Source organism: Larimichthys crocea, chromosome XVI, assembly GCF_000972845.2.
Source record: "Larimichthys crocea isolate SSNF chromosome XVI, L_crocea_2.0, whole genome shotgun sequence".
In the NCBI taxonomy this organism is placed as follows: domain Eukaryota; kingdom Metazoa; phylum Chordata; class Actinopteri; family Sciaenidae; genus Larimichthys; species Larimichthys crocea.
The window spans coordinates 11,741,239-11,758,654 of NC_040026.1; the positions used below are offsets into that span (position 1 = coordinate 11,741,239).

The 17,416-nt window shown below is 39.7% G+C and overlaps 1 protein-coding gene across 3 annotated transcripts in view; it reads right to left on the reverse strand.

The window, feature by feature from the left end:
- The window catches only part of snx29 (sorting nexin 29), a 129,657-nt gene that overhangs the window by 73,402 nt on the left and 38,839 nt on the right, over positions 1-17,416 (reverse strand). For 2 of the 3 annotated variants that reach the window (XM_027289169.1, XM_027289171.1), the window contains exon 15: positions 4,900-4,941. The exons of the other annotated variant lie outside the window; for it this stretch is intronic. In XM_027289169.1, coding sequence (XP_027144970.1) covers positions 4,900-4,941 — 42 coding nt within the window. The remainder of the gene's footprint in view (positions 1-4,899; positions 4,942-17,416) is intronic. 3 annotated transcript variants of the gene reach the window in all.

Sequence of the window (17,416 nt, forward strand, 5' to 3'; positions counted from 1 at the left end):
ACAGCCATGATCAGATTTTGTTGACAATAACAAGGGCACAGTTAATAACAAATGCTGAAACTCTGTAGCTTGATTCATTTGAGTATTTTATTTTTTAGATTTCCATGTAGCCATCAGTGACGTCACACATAGTGATGAACAAACAGACACATATCACAGTTGTGCAGTTCCTTTCAGCTCGGAGCTTTTTAGCATCTTTCAGTGCCTTGTTTTGGTTTGTTTTAATTGCCATTTCCTACTTCCGGAAGCTGTTTTCACTGAAAAAGCACAAAATACTTATTTACCTGTCCAGCACCAAACTGCCAACAAAGCTAGTCACCGGCTGGGGAACACAGAGGAGCACTTACTGTAGAAGTTAAAGAGCCAGAGGTTTTCCTCAGAGATTGCTGGACACCAAAGCAGAGCTTTCGAAAACATGGCTAGAACAATGACAACCTAATAAGGCGATACATACATATGAGATATCAATGTTCTGACCGCAGCTTGGCACACTATCGACAAGTGGCCGAAAAGTAAATGAATGCAGCTTTAAGGTGCAGAAAGTAACAATTTAGTATTAAATTCTACAAAAGAATGATATCATATTTAAAAAAAAAAAAAACATTCATCTTTTGTGGATTACTGAGATCTCAGGGTAATTTTAAAGTGTATACTTAAAAAATAAATAAAAAAATTGCATGCACTCCTGTAAAGTTGTCAGCACACTACAATAACCACTTGTTTTCTAATTGTCATACTGACGGACACTATTGTCCCGCCATGCAAAACAGGGTATTGAGAAGTGGCTCACTGGTAAGACAAATGAAATGAAAATGTGAACAATGGTGAGACTGCAGGAGCATTTCAGAAACCAAACAATAAAGTCGAGCATATTTGCTTTCTTCTTCTTAAGTTTAAGTGGCAGTATTGCTAGAATGATTAGTACGACCATTCTGTGCACACTAAGAAATGTATAGAACGATACAGAACGCATCCTCTCGTCCTACTTGAAATTCAAGACCAGCTCTCCTAAAAACATCCCCGCCATATATTGAAGGTCACACAAAAAGATTAATTTCTCCTTCAGGCATCAACAGAGAATCAGAGAAATGGTTTGTTTCATGTCTCCGGAAAAACACACACCTCTTGATCGCTGTTACTGTAATGACCCAATTTAGCTGCCTGGATCAATAAAGTTCATTTGACACACTTACAAGGACTCAGACGATTAAATCTGATTACGTTACACTGAGTTTATAATGAGAGATTCAGCCTGCAATCAAACTGTGCGCCTGCGACAATACTGATCAAATCAGTGGGGTGATTGTTTGAAACAAGTAAGCCCGTCACTGTGACCTGAACAGGCGGCAACGCATGGTCCATTTTTTTATTGTTTTAGAGCTTTTCCGGCTTCATTACACGCAGTTACATGTACATAAACAAATCTGTAAATGGTTGAGTTACATCTCAGAACATATGTTTCGAACATATGTTCTCAACTCCGTCCAAATGAACATAACGTTTCTAACCTCCTGCTGCCAACAAATATGCCCTGTCTTAACTCATCCTGTGTTTTAGCCTCAGTACAGTATGTTCTCTAGTTGTAATTACTTGTATTATCTGCAAGTCGTTTTCTCCTTTCTCGTCTTCTGTTCTCCACTTCTGCAATGACCCAGTTTCCCCACAGGGATTATAAAAGTTTCATTTTATCATCTGCTCTAATCTGAAGTACTCAGCCTTTGTTTAGCCATCACACCTCTGAGCGTTACATGAATGCTCGCAGGGGATACAGAGAATTGGATGCAAACAGCGTGCAATGCTGAAAATGATGAGATGGGACGTTGTTCGTGCGATTAATATTGGGATTATGTGTAGTGGAATGATTTAATTAATATTTAGCGGAAACGTTAAGGCATGTAAAGTGCTTAATTAGGAATTCTCATGATCTGAGTGAGGAACAAAAATTGGATTATAATGCGCACGTGTCACTGTCAATATCATACATGCGCAGACACATCATAAGCAAATGGTTCACACACACACACACACACACACACACACACAGATACAAAACACACAGCTCACTACTTTAACTCTGCCGTGCAAAATCACATTTCACAAAATTAAACCTGTGGAAAAACTTTCTTCATTCGGTGCATATTTAGCACCTTGATGGTTTAATTTGCTGCAGGGGGGAAACTCGGTTATGTCAAAACTCTAAACTCAGAAAAATAAGCCATTTTGCTACGGTGGTCCAAAGTTTTTAGCATATTCATAATAAAGAAATCTCCTTTCTGCTACATAATTTTACAGATTTACTGCCGTTAACGCAGACACAAACATTATAGAAATTACTTTCTGTTGCCCAAATGTTGCACAGTCATAATTGCTATCTGAAAACCCAAAACATGCCAGATTACTTGTACCTCTAAGAATACACTTTATGATTGCACTTCTAAGATAAAAGAACTCAGGAGGAAAGAAAGACTGTGGGGGGTGTTGTAATTGAATTTTGAGCTCTATAAGTCTCCACCTTGAGCACAGCATGCCCAACAGTTAGAACAGCAGCTTCAAGAGAGTGATTATCGCTTCTTATCCTGGTATGCTAAAGTGAAGCTTCCTTGGCATTAAGAAGATTGAGTTTCCATTAAATCTTTGACCTGACAGTGGTTCTTTGTTTTGTTACCTCTTCTACAGCCTTTTAAAAAAAACAAAAAGGTACATCATGGCACACTGAAGGATGGCAGAGAAATGTGTGTGAGCAGGTGCCTGTGTCTGCTAACATATGTGTTTGGAGCTACGGTAAGAGGAAAAACCTAATTATTCCTGTGATCAAAGCAATTATTAGAAAAAAGAAAACTCTGACCCAAAAATGTCTCAGCTGAAAAGCATCACAGCTCAATCTGCTGCAACCTATTAAAAGAGTTATTGAGCATTCGCAGAGCGCTCGCACACTGGTCCATGACTGCCAATCGTGGGCAAAACTGAACTGAACTGGTTTACTAAAAACAATACTCACGTACACCGTGTTCACCCATTGGCTTACAAAACCACTCACAGAATGCAGCATGTAGGCATTGACATTTCGTTATGCATGAAATATTGTATATGCCTGAACGTACACGCATGAACATGTATAACCTTAAATTTCATATTCCTGGTCTAGACGGCTTGGGAACAAACAACCTGTACCAAAGCAAAAGCACTGCACCTTTTACACCTAGAGTAGATGATTTGTCATTCATACGGAAAGTACATTACAAGAAGTGTATGCGGTCTTTCCTCCATGCATATTAAAGTCTGGAGTCCCCACTGTGTGGTCCTGATGTATGAAAAATAACAATAAATCATTGTAGTGTAAGACAAATGGAAATGCGGTTGAAGGTGTTGAGTGTTGTTGAGGTTGGTTGATATATCAGGTCTTGATATTGAAAAACCTGCAGTTAAAGGTCCAGTATGTAATATTTAAGGGGATCCATTGACAGAAATGGAATATAATATTCATAACTATGGATCTATTTTTCTTATAATCACCTAAAAATAAGAACTCTAATGTTTTTGTTCACCATGTTGAACCACCATGTTTCTACAGCAGCCCAGAATGGACAAACCAAACACTCGCTCTAGACAGGACCGTTTTCAGCAGTTCCACAATCACTGTAGCTCCTCTTTCATTAAAATTAAAGGGTGAGGTAAGGGGTATTCAGTCGGTTGGAAACTGGAATGCTTGTTAGTTTAAAGGGTATGTTTTCTGTTTTCTATGCAAGCCCACACACTAGCAGCGTGGAGACACAAATCCACATGCCTCAATATTTCAGTAGAAGCCTCTCTTCTGTTTCCCAACGCTTTTGCATGTTGATGCCGCAAAACAATCAGAGAGTTTATCATTCACATGAAACGGAGTCAGCCAACCTTCAAAACAGATATCAGCTCCTCATGCCTGGCCATGACAAACATGCCTATTATCTTGTCTATTCCCATGACAACACAAGTTTTGTCATTTCCTATCATGTCTGCTTCCTTATAATAGCAGATTTCCCACCGTGAGCATCATTACATGTACGAAAAGCATGCAATCACACCTGGTGCTGTCCTGACGTAATTTATTCTTGACTCACCCTCCAGATCAGAGTGCGCTCTTACTTTCTAATAGGATACAACTAGACATCTCTGAGAGTAAATACCTTCAATTTGCATGGACAGAAGAGTGCCTTTTTCAGAGCTTTCTTTAAAGCTGCGTACTTCTCCCTTGAATAACAAATAGACTTGGGCTAACAGATGGACTGGCATGCAAACTGAGGTGTTCTTCAGACAAGAAAATATCCAAACTTAAGTCATATTCATGGATTTCACTTGAAGCTTCAAAAAAATTTGCATTAATCTGAGTCTGTCAGTCTGGCTCTCCCTTTGTTCTGACAGCAGACATAGATAAAGACAGATGTCTACACTTTTAACAGAGGTTTATTACACCACAAAGGCACTTTGAGAAAAACAGACCTAGTGAAGTCTACTTTTAAGATTTAAATCTTTGTAGCATCTTTGAGTGAATGTTTTTGAAACAAATGTTTTCTTAGCTCTGTACCTTTGAAGGACTAAACCTGAATCTTGCAGTGCGCAACTGGACAGACATCTGGACAATCAAAGACAATGTAAATAAAAAGTTTAGGCGATACAGCTCTTAAAAGTGAAAAAGGGTGATAAAACCACACAACATTGTGACAAAAGAATGCAACGGCTGAGATAACACATGCAAATCTCCTCCAACAGTGTTGCCAGTAAAAGGCTGCGTCTAGTTTTCACTTCCACTTTCTGTAGATTTACCAAAAGAAAAGTTGGCTGGACGACTTTTAATGAAAAACAAAATCATCTGGAAGGGTCAGGTGCATTTAAGGTGGCTTGTTGATAGAAAAGCACAAATACCTGAGAAGACTGGGTTTGAATGGTTGAAATGAAATGGTATTTCTGTAAGAGACAAAAAAACAAAAGGACTGAGTCTGCTGTTGCACTGATGTGGAACTATACATTATGCTGAATAAATTGACAAAAACATGTAAAGTGACCAAGTAAAGATAGTTTTGAGTTTATCTGGGAAAATAAGGAATAAAAACCTGACTCTTGGCCCAGGCCACTATTTGAGAATGCATGTTATATAAGAATGAGGAGTTCATTTTACCTACATAATATGACAAGTTATAATCTGACATTTATCTACCTGTGACATCTGAATAGCTTGGCTCCAGACTGTCGAGACCACAGCGATCAGCAGCTGCATCACCGTCACCCAGTGTCCCGATACTATAATTTCCTCTCTGTCTCTAAGTCTTTCTCTCTCACCTCTCTAACCACACGAGCCATTTTTTAAGTCAATCTAATTGCTTTTTGGTTATTGTGTTAATAGTCTCTGTGCTCTTAAAGGCTGCCTGCATTGGTAACATCTAATTTAATGACACATACCATTTGTTTGCTTTAGCTCTTTCTGTTTGGAGCCGCCCACTGCCCAACCATCACTTAGCACTGGTGGCTAATGAGGAAGGTTAAAGAGGTCAAATTATTAACAACTGCATTAGACATTAAGTAACTTCTCTGTAACAAAACCTTAAAACTACAATTAGATGGCAGGCACAGGAAGCAAGTGAGAGACCTTTTAAATAGCCTAAAAGATTTGACTGGGGAAAACTGGGATTACTGATAAATGGAAATATCTGGGTGGGATAAGTTAATGAAAAAGAAAATTATTGTCAAGGTGCGAGAAAATAAAGCAATTATACTGGTTAAGAAAAAAAAAGAGCCATCTGTGCTCAGCCTTCTCTGGTAAAATAAAGGTTAGGATACTCGTAGGATGGAAAATGAGTGAAGAGTTCGACTTCTGGTCAGAGGAATCACTTTTGCTCCCACAATTACAGAATGTATGATTCTCCTCATCTCTGCCAAAATACAGTGAAAGCGAATATTTATAGATGGAAGAAAATGGATCTGACATACATCACCGTAGCAGGAAGAAATGTAACTATGCAACCAGAAAACATCTAGCCCTGACATTTACAGGTGTATAATAGCTGAGTTCCTCGCACACTTGAAGCCATAGTAACAAATGAGCACATCTAGCCATCCTGTCTGCCATGGATCGCTGCCCAAACTTACATTGGGGTAACAGCGTCTACTATGATTCAACTACTGCCAGTTTAACAGAAAATACAATGAAACTACACTTGTGAGGCCAGAAAATGCTGGTGGAAAAAAACAAGTAATGTAGCAGAGCCATGATTGGCAGACTGTTATACTGGTATAACTGAAAGGACTGGCAAGGATAACAAATACATATTATCACCATCGTAATATTAGTAGTGCTGAAATGAGTTAATTTCAATAATTTTTAACCAGTAAATTTATTTTATTTTTTATTTTATGGACCACAATATTTAAAAAACGTATTGTTTTTTTTTTTGCACTAAGACAGGACAATTCATGGTTGCAAGCGACCTCTGGACCAATATGGATATGAAAAAATAGCCTGTATTGGTACTACTTGACTTTGATACAGTAGATCACTCAATTCTTTTAGGTAGACTTCATTGGTCTCTCTGGTACTGCTTCTGACTGATTCAAATGTTATCTGATAGAGAATTTGGATGTAATGGATGAATGTTCATCTAAAAGCTATAAAATTAACTGTGATGTTCCTCAAGGTTCAATTTTAGGTCCTACTCTTTTTTAACATTTACATGCTGACACTTCATTATCGAAAGACATGGCATGAATTTCCATAGCTATGCTGATTACACATGTGAGAACGCAATGCGAAACTGTAAGCACCTTAAACCCTTAAAACACCCTTAAACCCCTGTCCACAAGTAAAAAACCTCATAATTAGCTTTGATCCAGATCTTAGTCTTTAACCTCACATTAGAAAAAAAGCTAGTAATACATTTTATCATCCTAAGAACACTGCCAGAGTGGGACTGTTTCTCTCCAACACAGAAACGCTAATGCATGTCTTTATAAAGAGGAGGTTTGATTAATGTTATACTTTTCGGTCTCTCTTAGAAAAAATATAGCTAATAATATACAGTTCTCGTTACTTCAAAACTCAGCTGTACATGTGTCAACTAGGACCTGAAAGACACCAATTTTAAAGTCTTGCTCTCTGTGTGCTTTAGAATTGATTGTAGGATCGTTATATTGGTTTATAAAGCCTTTTAATGGCCTTAATTATGCCTAAAGTCAGAACAAAACCCCATGGAGAGGCATCATTTTATTACTATTACTTCCTAAAGACACGAGAGCAACAGAGAATGAATGCAAAATTAAATGTAATTTGTCTATTTATCTATTCATATATTTTAATGTGTTAAGTACTTGGTATATCCTTTTGTTACTCTGATGTTTTATCTCTTTCTAATCCTGCCTATGGCATTACCACATTGCAAATAGATGAGATTTATGACAGCTTTTCCTCAGTTTGTATTTTTATTGCAAGCTGAGTGCTTTATTAATTAAAGTCATTCATTGCTTTGTGTGTTGATGGGGGAGGTATTATTGTTTTGTTATGCAAAGAAAGTACTTAGTAGTACATTTTGTTTGCATGAAAAGCACTATACAAATGGCTCCCCTTTGAGTCATTGAGTTTGGTTGTTTTGAATGTTGGTTGGACATACAGTAAGTGTGCAATTAAATGACCAAAATAATCTGGACTAAAATAAGATAATCATCAATGAATTAAAAACTAAACAAAAAAATCAACTTAAAAGTGACTTGTTACCAGCTCCTGTTTCACCTCTGACCACACCCAACAGCTCGTAATGTCCTTTGTCCCTTTTCCTTTTGAAAATTGTAATAGCTGCTTTATTTTGTTCAAGTTATTGTATTTCCAATATCAAGAGGGGATCTTTAATTCTTTGGTTTGGGAAACATGTCATTTATGTCTGTCACTTTCCGCCATTTTGTGCAAAGCAGACTTTTTCTATCTGTACTTGACAAATAGTGCTTTTCTTTATTCTCTCAGCTCTAATGCAATGTAGCCAAGTTCCAACTAAACAAACCCATCAGCAGAATACAATTTAGAGGCCAAAGGAGGCTGCCAATCTTCTCAGTGATTGTCTAGTTTGTTGAGAGCAGTCATTCTAATGTCTCAAATTAATATGTTAATGATCTGTTGATGTGTCTGCACTGCATCAAGTTTTAATGAGGATTCAGATCAGATGTCTTGGGAGTGTTTATTAAAAAGAGAAGACCTTCTTGTAGGTCTTTCAGATGAGTTAAGCACGATACTGTGTGTTTTTAGATGGTGCCCTGTGCTCTGGTTTTTGTATGCCCGGGGAGGGGAGATGGGTACCAGCGTGGCAGAATGAGCATTAAGAATTGATGTTCCCATCTGGAGAGAAGAGGAGAGGAGAGGAGAGGAGAGTTTTCCTTCTTTTTCAAGAGTTGATAAGAACAATCCTTTCATTTAGAATCAAATGAAATGTGTTCTGACCCTAACACTGAATCAAAAAGAAGAAGACAGAGGGGTGGGAGAGAGGGGAACAGTGCCGCTGCAACCTATTAGCAAGTGTAATTTAGACATTTCCTATTTTAGAGCTGAGGGAAAGCCAGGGGGACGGTGACAGAGGGAGGCTGCTGAGAATGACAGAGAGAGAACGAGACATGAAAGACAGAGATTTAGACCAAGAGAGAGAGAGAGATAATGAGAAATAGTGGGACAGAAAGTGAGAGCGAGAGCGCAACAGGACAGAGGTTGGCATCAGGATCGGCAGAGGGCTTTGATTCTGATGCTATCAGCGGGTTATTATGAGTGTAAAGGGGGAAGACAGTGTCACACACTGATGGAGGAAAACATCAGTCAGAATGAAGAGAGAGCCAGAAAAGCACTTGTGTTAGAAATGCAATTAAAACACACACACACACACACACGCACACACAAAGATGCACACTTAAACAGTATCTGATCTGTATTTCTTGATGTTATTCACACTGAAAGGTTTCCAGACACGAGACAAGGCTGTGTTTTTAAATTTGCACTGTCGCCAAAAACATAAAAACAGCACTAGCTATATTTATGTTACATTTTCAAACATATCAAACCAGAAAATTAAAACAGAAATCACCATATCATAAACCCTGTAAAATGTATGCTCCAGCTATGACAGGAGACAACAGCTAAGTTGCCAGTTGTCACAGTTAGGCAACACTATGTTGTAAAGTTTTCCAGGTATATACAGTAGATGTCAGAAATATTGACTGTCACAACAAGCCAAAATAAGATTTGTCACCGTAAATAGAGCTCAAAGAAATGCCGATATATACCAGCCCTCAATTCAGTCTGCGGTGTCTACCGACCCAAAAGTACTGAAATCAGACTGCAGAGTGAAAACTACTTGGCTTATGGCTTTTCACAGATAGTGGAAACTATCTGTCCCACACATCTCATCATCTGCAGGGAGAAACTGTCAAAGCGGCAGTGCTGCCAGGTGAGCTCAAGAGACATCTCAAGACAAAACTGCTTTTTAGATAACAGACACTTGGGGGGTTGGTTTCACAAAGATATCTCAGACTGGTCCGTGGTGTTAGGCCAGTTTTTTATGTTGCTTTTAGACTATTTGAATGTAACTTAGACACTTTCATCAAACCAAAGACCGACTTACTTTAAGCCTTAAAAAAAGGACAGCCACCCTGCCCCCAGGCTAACTCAGAGCTACTGTAGGAGCCACGTTTCCCACGGTTGCCATGGTAACAGGCAGTATTTCGTTTTCGCTTGCCCGAGGAAACTATCCTGAGCCTCTCTTTCATGCTCTGTCAACTGTGAGATGTACAGTATACCATTTTCCTGCACATTTTCCTGCACTTCCAAATCTTCTTTGTTTCGTTACTTTTCTAGTAAAGATATGTGTCCTTTTAACTGTTTTTTTCAAGAACCAAAACAAAGATTCACATGGCTGCTCGGTTAGCCATGTTTTTAGTTAAGAAAATGTTTTAATGCACTGCAAATTAGTCCTGATTGAAAGAATTTTGAATTGAGACATCTATCTAAAGTCAGGTATAACGTATCTCTGCGAAACACAAATGAAAACAAAATCAGTGCACAGCACCATGTACGTTACTTTTTCCACACACACTCATCCAGTCCACTTCTTACCCATCAAGTCTATCAATGCCTCTAGAGCACACAAGATGAAGACATCTCTCTATTAAAAACACCCCGCTGCTCTTACTCCTCTTGGTGCTGATCCATAATGGATGAGGAGAATGACACAGACCACTGGCTTTATATGAGCCCCGGGAACAAAAGGCAAGCTTAATTGAGGGACCCGAGTGAAAGGACAAAAGAGGAGGTGGTAAATTCACAACAGACGGGGTAAGAGCATGTGTCAATGGCGCTCGTTAATGTACAACCCCTCTGCCGCTGTGGCCTTATCAACAGGTTCCGATCGCTTCATCCCACGTCTTGACAAAAAAAGAGGCGAGATTAAAAAAAAAAAGATAAGACATACAGTGACTGCTTTTTCTTCCCCTTTGTCCTCTCTTCCCACTTCTTCACTCGTATGATTAGTGAAGGCATTTGTCAAATCAATGATCTGGTCTGGTGTTTCACCGGCTCGCAGAGCGAGGTCAGGCCGCAGCAGAGCGGAGCAAGATGTCTTTCCAAACTATTTAACAGTGTACATCTCATTTCCTTGCAGGCCATTATGGTAAATCTACATTACGGAGGCCTGTCAGCGGCTGTCTGCCTCTTCTCACACCATTACAGACCAGCAGAGACAGAGATGCCACGCTGGAGACTCATGGACACACTGCCATCTATGGGTAAAAGATATAGACCTGGAGAGAGCTGGTGCATCTACAGCACAAAAGAGCTTGTCCCACTAATGTAAAGTCTTACTCTTATATAAGAGCTCCTACCTGCACTTCCATTATACTGTAGGTCACACTGATATGAAATATTAAGTCTGTGCATATGTGGAAATACAGTACAGTATACATTATCAATCACAGAGAAAACAACAAAAGCTGCTGCGACAGCCTGTCATTAAAGACAAAACCTCAAGCCAAATCACAACCAAAGGAACAACAACAACAACAACAACAACAACAACAACAACAAGATATTTCCTGTTCATGGTGCTAATTCTGATCCTTTACCAGGATGGTCAATAGTTTCTCTGACTAATCCGCTCCTAGATTTATTTGCATGCCCTGTTAAACTCATTATACAGTATATACTTTGTTCCAGATCCTGGTTTCTGCGTCTTGGCGGCGCCAATGCCAAGTTACCCTCATACCAATCTGTTCTGTCTCATTACGAGAGTTATTTGGTTCGTTCAGAGTTTTATGTCTCTGGCCAGCTGAGTTTTCCCTGCCCACTCTGAAAGTAGGTTCTTGTGTTTCTGTAATAAAAAAATAATAATAAAATCCCCCAGTTACACATGTGGTTGTGTTCTCTACATCTGGGTCCAGTTGAAACAGTTATCAGAGAACGCTGTAGCATCAAATAGCGTTGTCAGACTTGTGATTCACGGTTTACAATATGGTTCAATGCAGCAGAATCAGAGATATCGCATTTTTATTCCACTCATTCGTCCTGCTTGTCAAAACCTGGTGCTTTTATGCTCATACATAAAAAAAGAGTTCCTCTTTTAAACAACATTGTGTAACTTTTCTACCATAAAATAACAGATTTTAAATCATTTTGATGCTACCCTGACGTGTAATCATGGTAAATGATGTCTCTGTCATTCCCACTCTGCGCCCTGTATGTCTGCCCTTGCACTATTAAACGTTGTGCCCTGTGTATCATCACCCATAAGAAGTACAAAACACTAAGTCACACACATCTAGTATTTTACTGATTCTGATTTATAGAGAAAATGTTGTTTTCCCTCTGATGCATCAACTCTCTATGACTTACAGAGTTCTCTGATGGACAGTAAAGTAAACTGCTGTAAATTATAGGTGCTGTTAGCTGCTGCTAATGTTTGATCAGTTTGTTAGTTGGGCTGCCTGGACTGTAAACTCAGGGCACTGTGGAGCATTAGTGTTTATACCACGGGTGTTTTGGACACCATGAAGAGGAGGTGTTCAGGCCCAGGGTGCAGGGAAGCTAGGCAAGCAGGTAATGTAACCGGCCTCAGCAGCCTCTATGGACATAGTGGTAGAGGCTAAGGGACAGAAGGGGATGTTGACGGAGGAAGCTAAGGAGAGAGTGAGCAAGAAGCCACCAGATGAGTAAATCTGGGACTGACTTTTAGTCGTTCTTGCTGCACTAGTAAGTAATATTAGTTGGCTGTTATATGTCTTGTGTTGTCAATAGATCATAAGTAATATCATTATAATAAAGACACCTGTACAGCTGTCCATATTTTTCAGTTTCAGTGACTCAAAGCTAGAAACTAAACTGGAAACTAGAGCTGCTATTTTACAACAATCACTGCAAAAGGCCCAAATGTCAGTTTATCTCTCTGCATTGCCTCTCCATAAGAAATGTTGAAGTAAAAACTGGAATTAGTGCTTGGCAATACTTCATCATCACAACATATATGATATGTAAATTATATGTACTGTATCATATAATGCCTTGAGCGTTATATCGAACAGAGTAGACAGTATCTTAAGAACAGCATCTCTTTTTTTTCATCACACAGCTGCCATTCACATTAAACCTCGGCATCCCAGAGGATGTTTAACACCTCAATCACACAAGTTCAAGAACTTCGAGTTCCTGAGTTCCTAAACAAACATTACCCACTGCATATGTTATTTAATCAATACGACAGTCAATTACGCAGGAGATGAGGGTGCTATTACACACTGAAGATCACACATACCTAATCACTAGAGGTGACAGCAAGTTTCAATCAGCACCACCTGCTCGTCACGCACCGCTCCCGAAAACAACTGTGTGTCGTGCTAGATTTTGTTTTCGTAAACTCTTCAACTTCACCTTGTGTGCCTGTCGGGAGGCTGACTCATTCATAACCACAAACCGGCTCAGTGCGCTGTATCTAATAAGTTCTGACACCAAAACTTGTCAAAGTTTATTAGGTGGCCTTTAATCACGATAACTTATCTGCCGACATCCGAGCTTTGTCTTTGTCGAGCCTAATCAGCAGAGTAGTCCCGCAGAAAAACATGAGGCAGAAACAAAGCGTGTGCTCTGTTGAAAGAGTGAAATGACCCATGCTGTTGTGTTTATGCGAGGGATTTGCATTACGCGGATGATTCCGACAACACAAAAGCACATCAGATCACCTGTCTTGTCCCTGGCATATGCAAAACAAACACACGCAGACAATCATTAAGGACTGAATTTCCTGGAAGTAGTCTTCCCTAATGTCAACAGCTTCCCCCAAAACATCCTGACACCTCTTTCCATATTCATATTTACACAACGAGGGAAAAAAACAGAACCTCATAAGCTTTTCACACATGCAAAGAGGATGAAAGGGACGCAGAGAGCAGCGAAAAACACTCTAAAGTGTACTTCTGTGTTTCTTTGCTTTATCCGCGACGACAGCTCCAAATGTTATTAGCCGCTATAGCTGCTTTCTATGGGTGGTCAAAGGTCCGGAAGATGATCAAATATACATACAGCCTCTTATTTATATCTTCACATCCACTCTGCATTAGCGTGGATTATTAATGCAGCAAGATCTGCAGTGAGGAAAAAGAATAAATGTGAGGGAGGAAAGATGAGAGATGGAGACGCAGCGACGAAGAAAACAGTGAGGAGGCGTAGAAAGGAAAAGGAAAAGGAAACGCGAGGCATGAGAGAGAAAGGGATTGCGTGAGGCTTGGTGCCAGTATTAAATATTTCAATCACAGATTGAGTTGCTATGAAAACGCTTCTGATCCAGACTCCAAAGGACTTTTACAAAACAAGCATTTCTTTGAGTTGGCTGTAGCACAGTGGGATTCACCAAGGGAAAAAGTCCAAAAAAATGCTCTGAAGAAAAAAAAAAAAAACAACTTTTCTCACTAAGTGGATTCCCTCCAAGTGAGTTATCTTCATTATGTTGTAGAAACTTTTTTTTTCATCTCGAGCTGTTTTGTTCTTTTCCCCCCCAAGATAAAAGATGCCATGGGTTTTGCATGCAGAGTCTAGACTTGTTTTGAGTGGGGTGGCCCAAGTGAGACAATGACTTATGCAGCGGTGACAAGAAGTACATTGTTTTAGCAGTAGTGAATTAATGCTAAAACAATGTACTTAGTGTCACCCCTGCATAAGTCATTTCTCATATCTACTTTAATTACTAACCGTATAGTATTTTTCAGTTTCATATATTAGTAGCAGTCTGTTCCTGAAGGAGCTGTTTAGGGTCCTCACAGTCTCATGCAGGAGGTGAGAGGAGTTGTTCATGATGGATTTCAGCTTTGCTAACATCTTCCTCTCCCCAAATTCCTCTATGGAGTCTAGGGGGCAGTCCAGGACAGAGCTGGACCTCTTGACCAGTTTGTTGAGTCTTTTTCTGTCTCTCTCTCTGTGCTTCGCCCTCCCCAGCAGACAACTGCATAGAATAATTCAGACGCCACCACAGTGTCACAGAAGGTTTTTAACAGAGTCCTGCACACTCCAAAGGACCTCTACGAGTCTCCTCTGCAAGCGAAAACGACTTTGACTTGTTTTTGTACAGGACGACGGGAGTACAGTCTGTGCTGTCCGACCAGCGCTGCCTAGCACCAACAGCTGCCAGCAGTGCTCAAAAAAAAAAAAGAAAGAAATCAAAAAACGTAGGCTACAAACAAAAGAAACAGGACCATGTGTGCACCTCCAAACCAAAAGAGGACAAGTGCTGAGCCAAAAGTGAGCAATTCAATTACCAGCTCGCACACTGCAAGGCTCCAATGTCCACTTTAATAAGTGCAATAATTAAGTAGACAATGGAGCCCTGCAGTGTGCGTGTGCGGTCCGTTTATTTACAATGGAGCCCTGCAGTGTGCGTGTGCGGTCCGTTTATTTACATCCAGTCCAGATTGGTAGTCGGCCAAAAATACTTGATAATAGCCATGCTGGCTGTTTCCCCCGGCCACCAGTCTAAGCTGAACTAATCAACTACGTGCTTTAGGTTCATTGTTAATGAACAGCGTGGTCGATCAATCCTCTCATATAACTCAGCAAGAAAGAAAATGTGCGTTTCCCAAAACGTCAAAATATTCCTTGCTTCGAATCGAGCAGCAATTGAGACTGTCATATGTGGTTACAATGTGAAGAACCCCAAAAGTACTTTTACTTTTTAGGTGGTACACAATTTGAATATATCTATGCTTATTCCTTCCAACTCCTTATTTACATTTTTAGAGATGTAATTTAATTTTTTTTAAATCAATACATACTCATAACCATATTGGAAATGCAATTGTCAAGCAGGGAAAGGTTTGTTTGCATGTAAATGTTAACACAGATGATGTAAGATGAGAGAAGGACGAGTATACAAAAATAGTAATTCAGTTTTCAATACTAGAAGCAAAGAATGTGGACTTCATTGTCACGCTAAAAACAAACTGTGGATCAAGTTAATCTCAAAACCCCATCTCTAAACCCATTGATCTAAACTAATAAACATAATCAGACATGAGCCAAAACACAAAAATATATTTATCTCAATCAAATTCGCAGGCCTCGAGTACACACAGAATCTATTCAGGTCCATGAACTGATTACTGATTGACTTTTAGAGAAAATGTGCCGTACACTTGTACATCAGACTTTGTTGCTGCAGCTGAGTCGATAAACTGGATTTTTTATTCCATTCTTGAGCTCACAAATTAAAATATGCTCACCCTTGACGCATGTTAATGTCAAAGGAGAACATAAATTACTTGTAAATGACTCATCCCCCTCAGTGTGCTGATACAGAATACGGGGCTCGGAAGACGAACCCATCGCACCTCTTCATCAGTATTCTGGGTCCGATGTGGTACAGCTGGTCGGATAGACAAGTAAAGCCTCGTGTCCCTTCCCAGAGGAGGAAACAGAAATGAGAACAAAAGCGGTAAAGGCCCTTAGAGGGCTCTCCTTATCCTCGGCAATGGTGTTTTACCAATACAAAAAAGCCTCCTGGAGTGAAGGTTGTCAGAAAGTGGTTAGAATAAAAAGCTCTGCAGCATCTCTCATCATTTCCTCAATGGCTTCACTCATCTTTCTCCACGCTGCGCCCTCCTCTGTCTAGTATCACTAAGAACAGTGACATGTCAACACAACTTTGATGCTGCTGCTGCAAAAGACTGAAATCAAAATGTATTTCTACACCCTTCTGATTCCTTTAGCAAAGGTGTTCTGCGAGCTCAAATTCAATTTCAGCCTTGTACTGGTTAGAAGCTTATGAGTTTAGATGGAGGGAATGGTTTTAAAAAGACTGCAGAGCTATCGATACTGAATAACCGCAGAGTAAAATTTAAACACTGCTTGACAAAGCTGCAAAGTGTGAGCATGCTCAGCGTCTTGTTTATGTAGTGGCAGCCGGACTCTGAATTCTCCTCACTTCTCGTTGAAGGAAATTATAATGGTACCGCTGCTATTGTGCATAGAGAGAGAGGAGTGGAAGAAAAACATTTCTGGACACAATGTCTAAGTTTCGAGCCTCGCAGTGGGTATTTTCCATGACATCTGAGACATCTTAGAACCGGCAATGTTAGGAGACACACTACTGTAACTGAAGCATGCCATAGCTTTGCACAGCCTACAAACATTTCTACTCCTTTTTCAGCAAGCACACACAGCACTGGTTATGTAACCTGGCTGATTTAAAGGTCCAGTGTGTAAGATTTAGGGGGCTCTATTTACAATATGTCTGGCACAAATGGAAAATAAATGTGACCATATATGTTTTCATTTGTGTATTACCATCTGAACATAAGAACTGTTATGTTTTTCTGCTTTAATATCTACAGATGCTGCAAGTCCTCTTCCATGGACAGTTGGACGTTGTATCCATGACGTCACCCATAGGTATTTATTTATTATTGGTATTGGCTCTTGCTGCCATCTTGGCGGTCTTGCCTTCACTACTGCCTGGCTAATCTTAAAATCTAAAACTTAATACTGGCACTCCTCCTTTTTTTAACCATTTTGGAGCCACCGTAGTTTCTCCTTCATGCTAGGAAAGAGATGTTGAGGGATGGGGTTACAATCAGCAACTATACTGCTGTATACTTGATCCTTAAGATCTGCCTATTTACACCAACATTTAGTAGGACTCATAGCCTAGCGGTGAGATTTTGGACCTATTTCCACTATAAACATAAAAGTAAAACAGTTTGACGTTAGCATTTTCAAGGTGCTTCTGGGGTCAATATTTTTCTACAGGGACTTTACCGTTTCTTTCTTCTCCATCTCTGCTCATCAACCTCCTCCTCCCTGACTGCAAACACACTTCTTAGCTTCTTTTACTTTCAGCCTCTCTCTCTCACACACACACACACACACACACACACACACACACACACA